Below are 18,906 nucleotides of genomic sequence, written 5' to 3' on the forward strand. Positions count from 1 at the left end.
TGTGGCTTTAAGTCCACCCAGCGTGGACACCCGGAAAAGAAGAAGAAGCAGCAAGTTCACAATTCACTTAGTCTGTCCATTATCCAATACAGTATTTTCAGTAATTTTAAAGACTAGATTAGCGTTTGGTTATCAAATTATGTGGCTTGTTCCAATTTCATTTCTTCCTAAGTCAGGCTAAATGCAAATCTTGATTTGACAAATGAGTTGAGTCAGCATTCAGCAAGTTACAGCAACTAACTCCCTTCTAAGTTCTATTTATTTCCGATTCATAATTCATTCATTGTTATCTTAATCGTGTCTAGATTAAAGTGAATGTGCCAATGCCATCAAAAATCAGAAAGTAAGATGTAGCCTAGCTGCCTAGGGTCTTAACTCTGAAGCAGTTCAGCCTCTCAATGCTGTTGATTGTTAATACACAAGATTTACTAGTTTTGAATTTTGATGGTATTAGAATTTTTTAATTACTCACGTAGTCCTACCTAACTCAGCTGAATAGCTATCTATGGACTAGCCTATGCCCTATTTGAAACAAAATTGGCAGAATTACTAACAGTAGCCTGTAGGTACCTACCATCAGTACCATGGTCCCACTCCCAGGTCCATGATATTGATATCAAATTATCAATGCACCTGCTGTGACCTGCACTAACTTTGCCAATATGCCATAGCAATTATAACACAGGCCTCGAGTCTGGGTCCAAAAAAAAACTTTATTTATGGAGTATGGACAGATCTTGGTAAAACTTGGTACCTACACTGTACACATGTGTAAAACAGAAATCTAAAACTTTTTTGTTCATGCAAATTTGAAAAATAATGAAAGAAACTGAAATTCTTAGAAAATGGCAAAAAGAGGGTAGGCCGGTAAGCTAAACGTGGTATATTCCGACATCGTTGGTAATTCCAACACCTCTCTAGTTTTTCCTTTATATTAATCTTTGTTTTAGATCCATGCGTTCGTTGATGGTTGAAATGCCTACTGTCCCAGGCTGTAAAGTAGGGCCTTTCAGCTCGAGATATCGGCGTCTTTTCAAGCACTCCATCAGCCACCTTGGCCTCAAATCGGTATCCATGGCTCATGGCTGATCATAAACTATGGCTTGGGCAGCCTTAGTATCCTCAGTATTTGTTTGGGACATAGCAGTCCCAGGCCAGGATGGATTGCCGCCTCTGATTATGGTTCATCTGCCCTTATTTGGGCCACCAGCCATGACCAATCATAAACTATTGATTGCTCAATCACTAAATCAGCCCCACCCGCACAACTCACATCTTCAGCCTGAGCTTGTTTGATTGCTTGTATCTGTCACCTGATCGCAATGTGCAAACGTCTGGCGCGCCCAATGCTACTGCTGAAAAAACTTGTCAATCTATTGTGTTCTAACTCGATCTATTGTGTTCTAACGCGATCTATCATGTTCTAACTCGATCTATTGTGTTCTAACACGATATATCATGTTCTGACTCGATCTATTCTGTTCTAACGTGATCTATCATGTTCTAACTCGATCTATTGTGTTCTAACGTGATCTATCATGTTCTAACTCGATCTATTGTGTTCTAACTCAATCTATTGTGATCTAACGTGATCTATTGTGTTCTAACGTGATCTATTGCGTTCTACCACGATCTATAGCGTTCTAACGCGATCTATTGTGTTCTAACGCGATTTATAGCGTTCTAACGCGATTTATAGCGTTCTAACGCAATCTATTGTGTTCTAACGCAATCGATTGTGTTCTAACGGGTTCTATTGTGTTCTAACGTAATCTATTGCGTTCTACCGCGATCTTTAGCGTTCGCACGCGATTTATTGTGTTTTAACGCAATCTATAGCGTTCTAACACAATCTATTGTGTTCTAACGTGTTCTATTGTGTTCTAACGATAATGCGTTCTAGTGCATTCTAATGCATTGCAATGAAATCTAGTGCAATCAAATAAAATCTCAATGCATTCTTTCACATTCTAATTCAGTCTATTTAATTTTACTGAAGTAGGTTGGCTTGAATTGGGCTGGAACAATTTGATTAGGGTTGAACTTGGTTGGGTGTGGTTGAATTTGGTTGTATCAAGTTGGAACAACTTAAATTGGTTCTGGTTGAATATGGTTTAGTTGGGTTGAGTTTAATTGAATTTTGGTTGAATTGAGTTGGGTGGGGTTGAATTTGGTTGGATTGAATTGGGTTGGGTTGAATTGGTTTTGGTTAGATTGAGTTGGGTTTGGTTAGATTGGGTTAAATATGGTTAGATGAATTGGGTTGGGTTGCATTGGGAAGGATTGGGTTGATTTGAATTGGGATCAATTGGGTTGGGTTGAATTGGGTTAGGTTTGGGTAGATTGGGTTGGGTTAAATTTGGTTAGGATGAAGTGGGTTGGGTTGCATTGGGAAGGATTGGGTTGATTTTTATTGAGATCAATTGGGTTGGGTTGAATTGCCTTGGGTTGTAATGGCTTGGGTTTAATTGGTTAGGATTAGGTTGAATTGGTTAGGATTGGGTTGAATTGGCTTGGGTTGAATTGGTTAGGATTGCATTGGGTTGGTTTGGCTGAATTAGGTTGGGTTGGGTTCAGTTAGATTTGGTTGGGTCCAGTTAGATTAGGTTGTTTGAATTTGGTTGGGATGAATTGGGTGAGGTTAAATTGGGTTGGCTTGGTTCAGGTGACTAGGCTAATGATGTAGTCTGTTTATTTGAAATGATTTATCAAAAGCTGCTTTGTTATATATTGTCAGTGCCGGGAGGCTTTCTCAACACAAGCACTCAAATACATGCACTTAAGGGCCTTCTAGACGCTCAATATTATTACGCAATATGGTTTGCACAATATATTGACGACAGCTCCTAGACGCTCAATATTATTGTTCAATATTTTGTGTTGCGCAATATTACTGAGCATGTTAGGGCCATATTGATGGGTTGCGCAATATATTGTGCAATTACGCCCCCAGACGTGCAACCATACTGCGAATGCCAGCCAGACTTTCACATAGCCAACATGTTGAGCGATAATGACTTGTGCTGCGTAATAATTGCTGTGTCAAAAAGTCATAAAAAAAGTAAGAGAGGCTCGCAAAAAGGTAGAAAAGGGACAAAACAGTGGTTTATCAACAGAGAAAAGTTCACCCACAAAAAACTACTTAATGAATTGAGAATGATTGAACCTAATGATTTCCGGAATTTTGTATGAGTATATGGGGAACTTTTTGACCAACTCCTTGCTTTGGTTACTCCTGCAATTGGTAAAATAATCCCTGTAATAGGTAAAATCACTGTACTTTTCAGTCAGTACATCGTACTGTTCAAGCTTCTTAGCATGATTTGCATAGTCTTGACACTTGACATCCCATAGAGCTGGGAGACCCCGATATACCTTGATGAATTCCAGCATAAATTCTTTATCAGCTTTCTTAACATCTGTTATGGTGTAATCCACGTTGCTAAAATGATGCGTAGAACTGCTCCCTACGACCACTGGGGACACACCGACAAAACATTACGCAATATAGCCCCTACTTGGCACAATATCTTACACCGACAAAACATTACGCAATATAGCCCCTACATGGCACAATATCTTCCGGTTTGCACAATATATTTTCAAGATTCTGAAAATCACGCAATATATTGCGCAGCCCGTCAATATCACCCCTAGACGGTCAATAATATTGTGCAAACCTAAATATTGCGCAATAATATTGTGCGTCTAGAGGCCACTTTAGAACCATTGGAACTGTGTGCTTCATTGAGTAGTTCTGGTGGCTATGAGCGCGTAGGCTCATATATACACTCTCACAGCAATCAGAACTGTGTGCTACAGCGCGTTGTTCAGGTGGCTATAAGCGTGTATGCTTAGGTGCTCAAATGTAGCTCTCAATGTACCCTAATTCAATTTAATGCGTTCTAGTGCATTCTAATGCATTGCAATGAAATCTAGTGCAATCAAATAAAATCTCAATGCATTCTTTCACATTCTAATTCAGTCTATTCAATTTTACTGAAGTAGGTTGGCTTGAATTGGGCTGGAACAATTTGATTAGGGTTGAATTTGGTTGGGTGTGGTTGAATTTTGTTGAATCAAGTTGGAACAACTTAAATTGGTTTTGGTTGAATGTGGTTTAGTTGGGTTGAGTTTAATTGAATTTTGGTTGAATTGAGTTAGGTGGGGTTGAATTCGGTTAGATTGAATTGGGTTGGGTTGAATTGGTTTTGGTTAGATTGAGTTGGGTTTGGTTAGATTGGGTTAAATATGGTTAGGATGAATTGGGTTGGGTTGCATTGGGAAGCATTGGGTTGATTTGAATTGGGATCAATTGGGTTGGGTTGAATTGGGTTAGGTTTGGGTAGATTGGGTTGGGTTACATTTGGTTAGGATGAAGTGGGTTGGGTTGCATTGGGAAGGATTGGGTTGATTTGAATTGAGATCAATTGGGTTGGGTTGAATTGCCTTGGGTTTAATTGGTTAGGATTAGGTTGAATTGGCTTGGGTTGTAATGGTTTGGGTTGAATTGGTTAGGATTGGGTTGAATTGGTTAGGATTGCATTGGGTTGGGTTTGGCTGAATTGGGTTGGGTTGGGTTCAGTTAGATTTGGTTGGGTCCAGTTAGATTAGGTTGTTTGAATTTTGGTTGGGATGAATTGGGTGAGGTTAAATTGGGTTGGCTTGGTTCAGGTAACTAGGCTAATGATGTAGTCTGTTTATTTGAAATGATTTATCAAAAGCTGCTTTGTTATATATTGTCAGTGCCGTGAGGCTCTCTCAACGCAAGCACTCAAATACATGCACTTAGAACCATTGGAACTGTGTGCTTCATTGAGTAGTTCTGGTGGCTATGAGCGTGTAGGCTTATATATACACTCTCACAGCAATCAGAACTGTGTGCTACAGCGCGTAATTCAGGTGGCTATAAGCGTGTATGCTTAGGTGCTCAAATGTAGCTCTCACAGCCAGGAACTGCACGCTACAGCACGTAGTTCAGGTGGCTGTGAGTGTGTATGCTTGGGTGCTCAAATGTAGCTCTCACAGCCATCAGAACTATGCGCTACGATCATAGCGTGTAGATCAATACGGCACATCTGTCATTTTGATCGTAAATCGCGATTTATGGAGAAGCATAATTGGCGACCTGCGTCGCAGTGGCATCCACCTCAGCGTCTTTGGTGCATGAAATTGGTATCCTTGACCTATATCATGTCTTTACAGTCTGGGACTACCGTCAACTGGGGTGACTTAGTGACTTAGGCCACCACTACAACTACAACAGAAACAAATGGCAGGAAAACAAAATAAATGTTGGCCAAAGTCACCCAGTTACTTTGGCCAACATTTATTATTTTGTTTTGCTGCCATTTGTTTCTATTGTAGTGGTGGCCAAAGCCCTAAGTCACCCCCAGGGCCCAGTTGATGTACTGTGGAAATCTATCTCCTCCTACTCCTAGACCTAGGATTTTCAAGCTACAACATTGAAAGCATATCATTTGATGCATAAAAACAATATCTATGGATTAGTCTTAGCTTTTTTCAAAATTCTCATTTTTGTAGGTGGGGGGGTCATTTTTTGTAGATTTTTCTATTCCCTCCCCCCCTTTTTTTGCATAATATTTTCCAAACTATAAGATAATAACAAGAAGCTCAGTCCATTCTCTAGATTTTTTCAAACCAAATGGTATATCTCTCATTGCTGTAGCTTTAAAACTGTAGGAGATGTGAGAGTTTGCTGTTTGCAGTGAGAGCAGTTGCAACTGTTTTGCAATTGTTCAGGACAGCCTGACGACTGCCAACCAGTCACCATGCGCTATACATAGGCATTTATTACAGCTAAAATACCTAAGTTAGGCATTATTTCAGTTGGAAGCCAGTCAGAGATTCTGAGAACAATTGCATGAGCACCTTCCTGCATGAAAGCTCAAGGGTGACTGAAGCTCAACGCTGACACAGCACACTTGGAATTGAATAGAAGCATTGGCACTGAAGAAACAGGCCCACGGCCTGTTGCTGATTCTTGTTTTTTTTGTGACTTGATTCACAAGGGATCTGGCCTTTGGAACTTAATTTTTCTATAACTGATGATTGATTGAGATAGCTGTTGGACTTATTGCCTGGTCCGTAAGGTGCTAGGCATTTCAAGACTGAACATATGCTCCTGCATAGCTTTGTCTAGTCTGTTCTTGAAGGGGTTCATACTCGGAGTGTCAACGATGCCATCAGGGAGGCTGTTATGCTATCAGGGAAGCTGTTTTATCAGGAAGCTGTTATGTGCTTGCAGCTAATTTTGGTTCATAGGTATTTGTTGCAGACTCAGTGCAATGTAACTCTTTTGCAATCTGTCATGAATGCATAAATCAATGTACAGAGATGATTTTGGTTTTGTTGGATAGGTTAGAATTGCAGCTTTAAGACAAGCATATAAACAGGAAAATCCAAAAAACAAATTATTTATGACTCAGACACTCCCCTTGAAATAAATTGATATATTTTGTTAACAAAACTTGAGCCACAACTTCCTAGCACTACCAATTTAAAGCTTAGTTATTATAGTGCAATCACATCCTACAATACAAATCCTATTATGACTAGTATAATATGGTTTTCAACTTTTCAGTTCATTGACAAGTGGCAGGTTAAGACTTGAGTACAGTAACTGGTAAGTGGCAACTGGCAACTTTCACAGTCCAGTGAGTCCTCAGTCCACACATGTGACAAATGGCAATTGACCCTTTTGATGTTAGCTTATATAATTGTATTGATTGTTGAAAATTAATTATGAGAAAAGTATAATTGTATAATCTATAACTAAACATTTTTTCAATAGAACTTAGGTAAAAAAAACTGTTCAGGAGGAAAATTTATGAGAAAAACTGCTCTTTTTTTATAAAATCTGGCCAAAAAATATAGAAAAATACCATTTTTTGAATGAATTTGAACTTTTCAAATCTTAATTAACCAGTAACCAGTTTTCTTAATCATTAGATAAGAAATCATCTAGCTGGAATCTGCTGACTCCAAAAATGGGATGAAAACTTTTTTTTATGCCTGTTTCATGTATTTATAGTGGAAAATATACCACTCTAGTGATCAGTGTGGAATTCTAGAGGGATATTAATTTAACCAGTACAGATAGCAAATTGGAAAGCAGGACCTGATAGCTTGGAAAGGCCAGGAACTTTCCACTTTCATTCTATTATATACATATCCTATCCCTTTCCAGCTGTGATTGGTTGCACCCAAAAGCCCCACCCCCAAATATGGTATATGTACAACAGTACTGGTCAACTTACTGGTACTTAACTTGAGCTTAATCATTGTTCATTACAAACAAAGGGCCTGGATAATTTTCAAAATATCCATTATACAGCGTGCGGCAGAGAGGGCGGACAGTTTTAAAAACGTCATAAAACTATATTTTTACTGAAAAAAACAACTTTATTAATGCAATCAGATTCACAAAGAAATAGCATTTCACACAGTTAAGTGTGAAAAATAACATCTGGCATGTGGTGGCTGAAATTGTTGATGCAGTGCTGTAGGCATTCTTGAATGTTTGCATAGACTCCTTCCAACCGCCTTCTCAACTTGCGCGACTTCCACGCAAATTGCGTCTTTTTATTCATCCAGAGTTCCAGGCTTGTGTTTGTATAATGTAGCCTTGAGATGTCCCTATAAGAAAAAATTACATATGGATAAATCTGGGGACTGAGGAGGCCAATGAACATCACCAAAGCTGGAAATAAGGCAATCAGGGAAGAGAGGGTGTATGATGTCCATTGATGCTCTGGCTATGTGAGCGGTTGTACCATCCTGCTGGAGCCACACACGTCAGGTTGGAACACGATGCCATCATAATTCAGGCACAAAGAATTTGGTCATCATTTCTGTGTAGCGCTATGAGTTCAAGTAACAGCACCACCATTACCATCTTCGAAGAAGTAAGGGCCAATGATGCACATTTGCGATCAGCACACCAAACCGTTACCTTTGGGCTGTGCAGCAGTCTTTCATGTAACTGTTGTGGATTTTCATTAGCCCAATAACGGAAGTTCTGCTGGTTAACCATGCCATTTAGGTGAAAGTGGGCTTCGTCACTCATAACAATATGAGGTGTTGAGCAGTGTTGGAGGGAGTAACAATTTGTGCGGTGTTTGAGGGAGTCTACGCGAGCTTACAAGAATGCCTACAGCACTGCATCAACAATTTTGGCCACCACATGCCAGATGTTATTTTTCACGCTTAACTGTGAAATGCTATTTCTTAGTGAATCTCATTGCATCAATAAAGTTATTTTTCAGTAAAAATATACTGTTTTATGATGTTTTTAAAACCGTCTGTCCTCTCTGCCACACCCGTTATAAGAGGAAAATAAAATCAATCAAACAAGAAATGACTAAGCAATTCTATAAAATCTGAAGTACCATCAAGTGGGGGTGACTTTGGCCACCAGGGGTGACTTTAGCCACCACTTCAACAGAAACAAATGGCAGCAAAATAAAATGATGAACGTTGGCTGAAGTGCCTGGGGTGATTTTGGCCTCCGCGGTGACTTTGGCCAACGTTCATTATTTAGTTCTGCTGCCACTTGTTTCTGTTGTAGTGGTGGCTGAAGTCACCCCACTTGACAGTACTATACAATTGAAACTGTTGGTCCACTTTTGATCCTCCTTTTCCTCTATAGTCAGTCACCTGGCAGAGTGCTGTATCATAGGGAAGCAATTTTCACCTGGGGTGGAAAGCTTTTTTGTAAGTGAATTCCTAGAATTCCACCCTACTAGTGATTATCCCATGTTTTCATTTTATAGATTTAGTAACATAACTTGGTTAATAGACATTGTATTAATAATAATAACATGAAAGCAGTTGCAGTGTTTATTAGGCTGTAGGCCTGTTCTGTTGCCATTCCTTGTTTGCCATAAGTTCACAGAACTTATTTTCAAGTGGTGTCTGCTCTTTTGGTCTATCCACCAAAATAACAAATTCATTTGTGATATATATGAGCATAAGTAGGGGTAATGTGGTGCATGTTTCATCTAATTCTCCAAAAAAATGTGTCTCAGGTGTTCTATCAAAATTACGACGCCAGCAAGAAATTTAGTTCGACTCCTAGAAAAAACGAACAAGAAGATTGTTAATAAAAAGCATGCTCTGGTCTTCAATCAAACTTGCATATATATATTAGTATAGGTTGGCAGAATTTCTTCTTTTAAGCAGGTTTCATTGAAGCCCAGAGAATTTGTTTTATTTGCAATTTTCTTATTAGTTTTTTTCAATATATCAAACAATATTTTTAGTTTGAACTGGCAAATCGAAAATCAGGTTACCGATGGACATTTTTATTTCGTTAACGACGTTTAGAATGTTTCTATCATTCATTATCAAGTTAAAAGGCGCATTGAGTGATGAAATTAGCGCCGACATAAGTACAAAATCAAGTAAATAGGATACTACTCAAAAATCAAAATTGTTAGGAATAATTACAAAATCACAAAATAATTTAGAATCAAAGCACCGAAAATTACTTCGAAAACAGTCTCGAGGTTCTGACAAATCCAGTAGTTTGAAGGTTGATGGCTGGGGCCCTATCCTTAATGATGAGGGCCTCAGCTATTGTGAGTCGGTTGGTGTCAGGGCATCTCATGACAACGCTGGTGCATTCTTCCAGCACCGTATGAGTGATGGTCTCGTTGTGGGCTTCCATCAGGTGGTTCTTTGGTCCACCAGACTGAAGGTGGCATGTGAGACGTCGGCTTAATGTCGTACTTGTGAGCCCGATGTAGTCCATATTGGGGAGAAGTCTACAACCTTCTCTATTGTAAGAAAATTTATAGACTACATTGGTCTCTTGGAAAACTCCTGTTTTTTTGCAGGGATTATTGTTCATTACAAGATTCTGTATTTTCTTGTTTTTGTAATAAATCAGTAGTTTAATTTTATTATTAGTTACGTTCATGATCTTGTTGTGAACGATAGAATGAAGGATCCGTTCATCTGCTTTATAACCGCTGGTCATTTGGTTCTCATAGTGGATGGTTGTGACGTTTGCGTCAGTCTCTGGTTCATGGTTGCGTCTGTTTTGGTTTGATCAAAGCTTTGAAATTTCCTTGTCAATTGTTCTATTTGCAAATCCATTATAAACTAAGGTTCTTTTGCAATTTTTCAGCTCCGTATTCAAATCATTTTCAGAGGAGCAGGTTTTGAGTGCTCGTTGGATGAGAGCACTTATTGCGCTTCTTTTATAGCGCTCTGGGCATTCGCTGGCGGCATTAAGGACAATTTGCAAATAGAACAATTGACAAGGAAATTTTAAAGCTTCGATCAAAGCTGTAGGTAACCCCTTCGATGTACCTTTGAGGGGGTACCTACAGTACCCCCTTTTTAGCTGTTCTCTGAGAATGTTTTCTGAAATTAAAGAAAACTTCAATTAAGTTTCTTTAATTTTTTTAGAAAAATTCACACGAACAAAAAAGTCTTAGATTTAACTTTTACATAGATGTACCAAGTTTCAAAGTGATTTGTCTATAAATAACCGAAATAAAATTTCCACAAGAAATTGGAAATTGCCATTGGAACATGGAAATTTTATTTTGGTTATTTACAGACAGATAACTTTGAAACTTGGTACACATATGTAGAAAATAAATCTAAGACTTTTCTTGTTCATGTGAATTTTTTTGAAAAAATGAAAGAAAATGTGAAATTATTAGATAACAGGTGTTTTTTTAAAGCGACTTGAAAGTCCGATTTGGTGGTAAAGGGTTAATTCATTGACAATGATTGGGTCTTCTGTCAGATGTAGGTTTTCACTGATGATATAAACTTGTAAGTGTAAATGCATATAATATACATGCAATTTCAATTGATGATTCAATTTTTTGCAGATATTTTCTTGCTTTTTTATTTTCTTTTCACATATAAATTCTTTTCTGTATTAAATTACAAGGTGATTTTATGATTTATAATAGTAATTTTTAGTTGAAAAATTTCATATTTACCAAATTGATTTCATAATTCATAAAAATTTGCTAGGTTCTCATGTCATAAAGACTTCAGAAATTTGCATGTTATGAGGACTTGCTACTATAGGTTCTCATGAAAATTCTCTTATTATTATTCTGCATCTGGTGTTCTAGTTTCTCAAATAGGCACCATGAGCTCTGGTCCATTCTTCCGTGGTGTTGGAATTCAACATTCTAGTTCAAGAGGCAGAAGTAGGCCTCCTAATGCAAGAGGAAATTCAAGTCACAGGGGACTTGCCTCAGGCTCCAATTATTATCCTGCATCAGGTGTACCAGTTTCTCAAATAGGTGCCATGAGCTCTGATCAATTTGTTGGAATTCAACATTTGAGTTTGAGAGGCAGAAGTAGGCCTCCTAATGCAAGGGGAAATTCAAATCACAGGGGACCTGCCTCAGGCCAATTTCTTGATGTTGCTGATGTTGTAAAAATGTTATGTGCAATACCTCAGCATGCAATTCCAGCCATGGTGATAAGTTCTCGTCTGAACTGTACTGGACATGCGTTAAAATGTGTTACTGAAAGATTCAAGCATTTTCTCACAAGTGTTGAGACTCCATCTGGTATCATGATTGAACTCAAACCCCATGTTAAACTTTGTCAAGAATACATCAAACCTTCTGGCTGCTCTGCCACACCTCACTGCAAAAAACTTCACATCTGCCATGAGTTTACCTACGGGACTTGCCGTGAACATGACTGTGAGTTTGGACATCGATGGAAAACAATTCATAATGAGAATGTTTGGAAATACTTTTTTCTTGGAGATGTGTGTGAACTTGTTCTAGAATCTATCATGAAAAAACACAGAATGCAGGACAGTAGTCCTAAAGTATTTGTGTGCAAGATGTATAATGATCACTGTTGTGTTGATTTATATGCTTGCAAAAATTTGCACATCTGCCAAAGGCTCTTTGAAGGAGAATATTGTTGCAAAAACGACAATTGTTCTCTAAATCACAGCATTGTATCTAATCAGTGCTTATCTGTACTTGACAAAGCTGGCATCAACACCAATGATAGCCCTAGAGATCTTTTAAAATGTGTTCAAAATTTGATGAATCAGGTCAAAGGCTGTCATGCTAGGCATGAAAAAGCAAAAACCCAAATACTAGATGACTTTCAAACCTTGCAAGATCAAGAGATCAAGGTAAAAGAAATCGTTTCAAGTCTGCTTGTGGCTCCTGGATTCTGGAGTTCTGTATCTACCCTGTCAAAACGCCTAGAAATGAGCGATACCAATCTGCAAAAGCTTATAAATCATTACTATTTTCTGTTCGTGATTTACCAAAAGTCAAGTGAAGAATGCCTTGTGAAGCTGCAGCCACGCATGGCTCTGTGCCACTTTTACTCAGCTACTTCCAAATGCCGAAATGGATCGTCGTGCAGCTTCCTACATTTTTGTGGTGCTTTCATGAGTGGAATTTGTGAAGATGATGATAACTGCAGTCAGATTCACTACATGACTGAACAGCCCAATGATTCGATTCTGAGAAAAGCCTTCTTGAATGGAGTCCCTTTGGGACTCCTTCTACCATACCTAAAGATCCGATTTTGTGCTCCTAAAGTTCCTTTCATCTGTTTCCCTTACAATGAAGATGAATGCCATAATTCTGACTGTAATGATCTCCATCTATGCTACGACTTCCTCTTCACTCAGAAACCTTGCAAGAATGACTGTACCAAGAACCATGATGTGTTGTCATATAATATCTTGCCTCTTCTTGAAAAGAATGCCATTGATTCTCTGCCTGTCAGTGAGCTTATTGGTCTCCTATCTGCAAGAATTTCTCACTGGCCAAAACGCGACAGCAAATCCGCTTCCTTGTCTGAAAGTGAAGGCCAAGTAAATTGTGAGGAAATTTGCGTTGAGCATCTTTCATCTCAATGTCAACTTGGCAGTAAATGCCCTAAACTTCATTCTCAGTGTGGTGCACAGTGGCAGTTGTTCAAAGATGGCATCTGGTTTAACTTCTCACCCCCTCATTCAAAAACAATTGAGCTGTCATACAGGGATGTCAACAAAGACTCGGTAACATTGAAGTCCCAAATCTATGACAAAACTAAAGATCAAAAAGAAAAATTGGCTTGTATGAAAGAAGATGGGCTTGTTATCGAGTTCGAGAAGATGACTTTAACTACAAAGAACAGAAGTTTCAAGCTAAATGTGCAAAGAATTTCCACTCCATCATCAGCAGCTTCCAAGTCTGAATTTGCCACAGTGTATGGTTGGTATTTCAAAGATGTAAACGATGCTTGGATTGAGTATGGTGAGCGTGACAGTGCCGGATCTGTGTATCGCACGCAGAATAAATCTATTGACATTGAAGTGCCTTACCTCAAAAATGACCAAGGCAAGGTTAACTTGAACGGGAATCACTTCACATATACATTGGATTTTGCGAATATGACCCAAAAAAATGACAAGACAAGTACCGAAAGAAGCGTTTGCCGGAGACCAAAACAATTAGTTGCGGAGTATGCGAAGAATGTTGATCCCTTTAACTTGAAAATGACCAGTTCTTCCTCGAGTTCATCATCATCAAATCCTGCCAAGGCAGCCCTTGTTGACACGGGTAACAGCGTGCCTGCTGGTGACTATCCTAGCTACTGGGATCAGATGCAAGGCGACGGCCTTGAGCCTGAGCTGTTCCTCGTCAACTTGGCATCCAATGAAGGCATCGCAGTAATTGCTGATATTCTGAAGAACATGCCTAATGCCCAAGTGACAAGCATCCGTCGTCTGCAAAACACCTTTCACTACGATCGCTTCGAGAATCGCATGAAGCTTTTACAGGCCCGAGAGAAGTCAAACCAGCTCAACATTCAACGCTTGTACCACGCCACGAGGGAGGTGCATCTAGACAGCATTAGTAAACATAACCTCCAATGGCGGCAAGACTTTGCTGACTCCGGCAAAAAGTTCGGGCGTGGCGCCTACTTTTCCAACAAGTAAGTCATCAGGCACGTGTAATGAAAACTAATGGAGCCAACTAACGTTGAGCTGTTTGCTAAAAATTGCACCAACCTTATAGGTTTTAATGAGCGTTTGTGTTGAAGCACTTGAGAAATCAAATAATTGAATATTCTAAGTATTCTTTAGTGACATAAAGCGCTTTGTGAACGTAAAATAGCCTTATATGTTTCCACTAGTGCATCTTTAGATTAGAACGTATGATTAATTAAACAATTAACTTTCCTTCACTGCCCTACAGCGCTTCATTGGCGTATCAGCTGGCATGTAACCTGCGCGGCGAGGACACCTCGAGCCCTGTGGTGCTGGTGGTTGCCAAGGTTTTCGTGGGGTCTGTGGTTGAAGGCACCTCAGAAATGAAGCTACCGCCTCTGCGCAGCGACGGTCGGCCTTATGACACTACTGTCGACAACCTCCTCATACCTTCTATCTTCGTCAAATACGATGACAAGGAGTTCTTACCGCTCTACTTTGTTTCAGTCAAAGTTTAAACTCTTGCACGCATTACTTCACATGAAGTTTTAATTCAAACTTACCCAATACTTTTGTAGTCTTTTTCACAATTGACCTCTAAAATCTCTTGATTCTTGATCACTTGATTTTTTTTTTTTGTGCTTGTAAAGTCTTTCTCGCATTATTCGAATTATTGCGTGTTTTGTTATTAACCAAGTGTATTAATTTTAGCTTCCAGCTTATACTGATGGATTTTAGTGCACCACAAGTTCCACTGGAGATCCTATTACTACAAATGGTTTGTTTATTTTGTGTGGATGATTCAGGCCTGAGTTTTTTTTTTCTCCCGTTGAGTTGTAAATTTGATGGTGGTGCTTACTGCGTCATATACAGTGTTATTATTATCAGTATAAACGATATCTAATGTGCCTTACGTTACAAATATTGGGGATTTATGTATTTCTATACTTGACGTTGTCCACGTCTAAAGTTTTTTTAGCCTTAAGAAAACTTGTTGACGGTATCTTATCACCGTTTTTTATCACTGAAAATAGCATGGTTCCAGAAATCATCAAGCACCCTGAAATAATGGTCGAAATTATTTTTATAACCAGACGAAGGATATTATTATGTAAGCAAGTCATTTATTAGCATGTGCAACTTAGTGTTATGGTTCACGCTCGTTACTTAATACCACTTTTTTACTGCACCAAAAGTGTGCAGTACATAATTCCGTATGCCACAACTTCTATTACACTGGGTACTGAATCAAAATACCAAGTACCTTTATTTAGTTATGACGAGCAACATCACAATGCATTTCTAATGTTTTTATGAAGCGACACATAGGATTTTATATGATGCAAAATATAATGGGCAAAAAAACAGAAGAATATTAGATGGTTAGCATTTAATTCAACGAATTTAACGTGGCAGTTTTCATATTCATTCCAAGGGGTGAAAATAATCTATTTACCTTTGACGAAAAAGCCCCATTATTGACTAGAACATCCATCTGAAGCATTTATTCCTCTCTGTTCTCACGTGGAGTTTTCCGCATTGCGTCACCGTTGAGATAAGAGTATATTCTGAGCGATAAAATTTTCGTCGACGCGCAACCACGAATTTCTATCTCTATTGCCAGTATGTGAGCTTGAGCTCTTGGCTTAGTGGAATCTTTCTGAATTTTTTAATAGATACTTCTTTTTGCCAGCGATGATTTGCAAAATAAATTTAAAATATGGTATGTTCTTCCGCTGAAGTTTTGTCCCATCAGTAACCTAGTTGAATTTTTCTTGATTAATGCGTCAATTGAAAAGGTTCACGCCCTGTTACGGGAATTTCTGTTTGCTCTGCAAGGGTTACAAGCCCCAGTTTCCATGAGGTTTCGATCGGGACTTTGTTACGATTCGGAATTTCCTATTTTATTTCTGTGCCCTACTAATTTAGCCAATAAATTGGAGGAAATGTACAGCATTAATTTTTCTTCGCCTCTTCCTGTAGCTCTAATTGAGACGTACTGTTAAAGGTGTCAAGAACATTGTAGAATGGAAACGATCAATCGGGTTTCCTTTCTCATTAGCCCGATCGTTTTCCATTTGTCATTTTCAACTAGGAAGCTGAATTAAAAAAAAATAAAGAATAATTGGTGATATTTCCCTGGAAGACGCTATTATAAAAATATATAACACGGTGGTGTCTGCATTGATTAGGCCTTAGACACCACCGTGATTGATTGATACTTTAGATTGATTGATTTCATTGATTGAGATTCATTGATTAGATACTTTAGATAGAGTATCAACTTCTATTATTACATTTGCCATAAATTTTAATCCAATAATGGTCAATTTTTTTATCGGAGTTAAAGAATGATGCATCATTAACTTGATGTAACACTGTTAATAAAACATTGACACAATTCTGTCAGAAACTACAGATTGATGGAAAAAATATGTATTGAAACAATTAACCTAGTTCCTGGCTGTTTTCTTGTTTCTCTAAACTCAATAAGGCAAGCTTGCAAAAAATGTAACTCAGTACTCACTGCAGTGAGTGACAGAGAGCGCATTTTCTCGTCGACGAAGACTTGAGGTCACGGACGGACGGACAGACATGGCGAGCATAATAGTGCATTTTTTACCATAAATGAGGAAATGCGCTGAAAAAATTTTCAGTTTTTCCTCATAATTATTGAATAATTAGACTAATCACTTTGGAATCTGTACCAATCCTTTAGGCTTCTACTATTGTAAGTGTTCGAAAATTGATGGGATTGTATTGCTAGTTGCTTTTCAACTAGGAAGCTAAATTATGCAAAATAAAAAATATATATATAACTCAGTACTCCCAGCAGTGAGTGACAGCGCGCATTTTCTTGTCGACGAAAACTTGAGGTCACGGACGGACGCGCAGACAGACGGACATGGCGAGCACAATAGTGCATTTTTTCCATAAATGAGAAAATGCGCTAAAAGTACATGTTCTTAATAAACCTAGTATGTATTCTAAAAAATAGTAAAATAACCTCTTGCAAAAAAATTCTCGTTATGCCTTCAAAGAATTACATACCTAGAAGGTTGGATATTCTTTTTTTTCTCATTACCAGCCTTTCTTTTGTCTAGTCTTCTAAGACTTGAGGCCTTTTTTTAAGGAGCCAAAATATTAAGTGACTAAATGACAAAACGTGCAAAAGTCTATGTACTTTGCTCCCCTTATTTTCAGATTAAATACATTGGGCAATCCATGTTCCTATTAGATCCAAACGTTACTAATTACATAATTGCTACTTACAATTAATACTTACATAAGCAATATTTTTATCGATAAAAATTGCAGGGTTAACTACGTTTAACATAACATAGCGATGTCAGCGCTGAAGAGTAGGCCTGATGTGGCCTTTCGCCGATTCTTACTTTTTGTGACTTGTTCACAGAAGATCGAAAATCGTGTCACTTGACCGGATCTTTCCAGGAGTGACGATAGTTTTAAATAGCTACTAGACTTCCACCGGGTTCGATATGGTGCTACGCATTTCAAGTCTGAACATATATTTTTCTATGGCTTTATCTAGTCTGTTCTCTAACGCGTTCATACGCGGAGCGCCAACGACGTAATCGGGGATGCTGTTCCACATGTCGGTGATCCCAAATACGGCAATTGTGTTCATTGATGAATCCACAGAGATGAAAATGCGCCTCATCACTGAAGATGATTTTCGTCGAAAATTCAGCATTTACTGTTGCCATTTCAAACCAAATAGGACCATTCACGACGCTTTAAATGGTCCGTAGGCTTCAGTTCTTGGGTCACTTGAACCTTTTAAGCATGCAAATTCAGGTCTCAATGCAAAATATGGATCAGCGAGGAGTGTGACTTGTGCAATTGTTGAGCACGACGACAAGTCGATGTGGAGGGCTCTTCAGCCACACTATCGCGAACAGCAGCAATGTTTTCTGCATTACGAACTTTACGAGCATGCACAGGTGTTTTCACATCTCCTACTGACCCAATTTGTTTGAATTTGTGAATAAGACGCCTTGTTGTGGTTTCGTTCGGGTGATTATGCTGACCAAAATATTCACGAAGTACTTAAATGCATTTCGAGTTGACCGCCCATTTTCGTAAAAGGTTTGAACCACTTTAATGCGCTACTCAATCTTGTACCTATCCATACTTGAATTTGTCAACGACAGATTGATCGAAACGTCCCTGTAAGAAAAGAAAGAAGATGAAAATTAGCTATGGTTGACGAATAACTTTCTGCGCTCCGTTTGGACCACCCTTTACAATGCAATGAGCGGTAGAAACGATAGCTTTGAAAACGGAATTCTTCATTCAATATTCGCGCAGGTCAATTATACGCACCCCAAACAAGTGGGGAGGTGTACAATCGAAACAGAAACAAGGAGGTGACAAGATTTTGCTACATACCTTAGCAGTTGTAACTTTACAAAACATAGTTTTTCACCATTTTTTTCAGGAATTTTTCAAAGCAAGTAAATGTAGTATTTTTTGACTTCCTTTATACTAGATAGATAGGAAAAATAGTTATGTTTACGCCACTATTTTTAGTTTTGCGATCTTCCAATTAGTTTCGCTACTACAACAGTTTTATGCCGTGTCATAGGCCTGTCCCGAGTAGCCCCGGTTGACGGTAGCTTTCACAGCCATCAAAACTGCGCGCTACAGCACGTAGTTCAGGTGGCTGTGAGCGCATATGCTTGGGTGCTCAAATGTAGCTCTCACAGCCATCAGAACTACGCGCTACGATCGCAGCGTGTAGATCAATACGGCGCATCTGTCATATTGATCGTAAATCGCAATTTATGAAGAAGCATAATTGGCGACCGGCGTCCAGTGGCTCCCAGTGGCATCCACCTTGGCGTCTTTGATGCATGAAATCGGCATCCTTGACCTATGTCATGCTATGCTTTACAGTCTGGGACTACCGTCAACTGGGGTGACTTAGT

General features: G+C 38.8%; 1 protein-coding gene across 1 annotated transcript; it reads left to right on the forward strand.

The window, feature by feature from the left end:
* Nucleotides 1-10,970: 10,970 nt before the first annotated feature.
* LOC108675637 (protein mono-ADP-ribosyltransferase PARP12) lies at nucleotides 10,971-15,905 on the forward strand. The gene is made up of 2 exons (XM_018163668.2): nucleotides 10,971-13,959; nucleotides 14,223-15,905. The coding sequence occupies exons 1-2, from the start codon at nucleotides 11,141-11,143 to the stop codon at nucleotides 14,470-14,472; spliced, it is 3,069 nt and encodes a 1,022-aa protein (XP_018019157.1). The 5' UTR covers nucleotides 10,971-11,140; the 3' UTR covers nucleotides 14,473-15,905.
* Nucleotides 15,906-18,906: the final 3,001 nt, after the last annotated feature.

This window comes from Hyalella azteca, unplaced genomic scaffold, assembly GCF_000764305.2.
Source record: "Hyalella azteca isolate HAZT.00-mixed unplaced genomic scaffold, Hazt_2.0.2 contig12710, whole genome shotgun sequence".
Taxonomy (NCBI): domain Eukaryota; kingdom Metazoa; phylum Arthropoda; class Malacostraca; order Amphipoda; family Hyalellidae; genus Hyalella; species Hyalella azteca.

What these genes read in the sequence shown, in the direction of transcription:
- LOC108675637 (XM_018163668.2), top strand. Translation starts at nt 11,141, where the DNA reads ATGAGCTCTGGTCCATTCTTCCGTGGTGTTGGAATTCAACATTCTAGT. An exon ending in GGCGCCTACTTTTCCAACAA is followed by an intron (nt 13,960 to 14,222) that starts GTAAGTCATCAG and finishes ACTGCCCTACAG; the next exon opens with CGCTTCATTGGCGTATCAGC.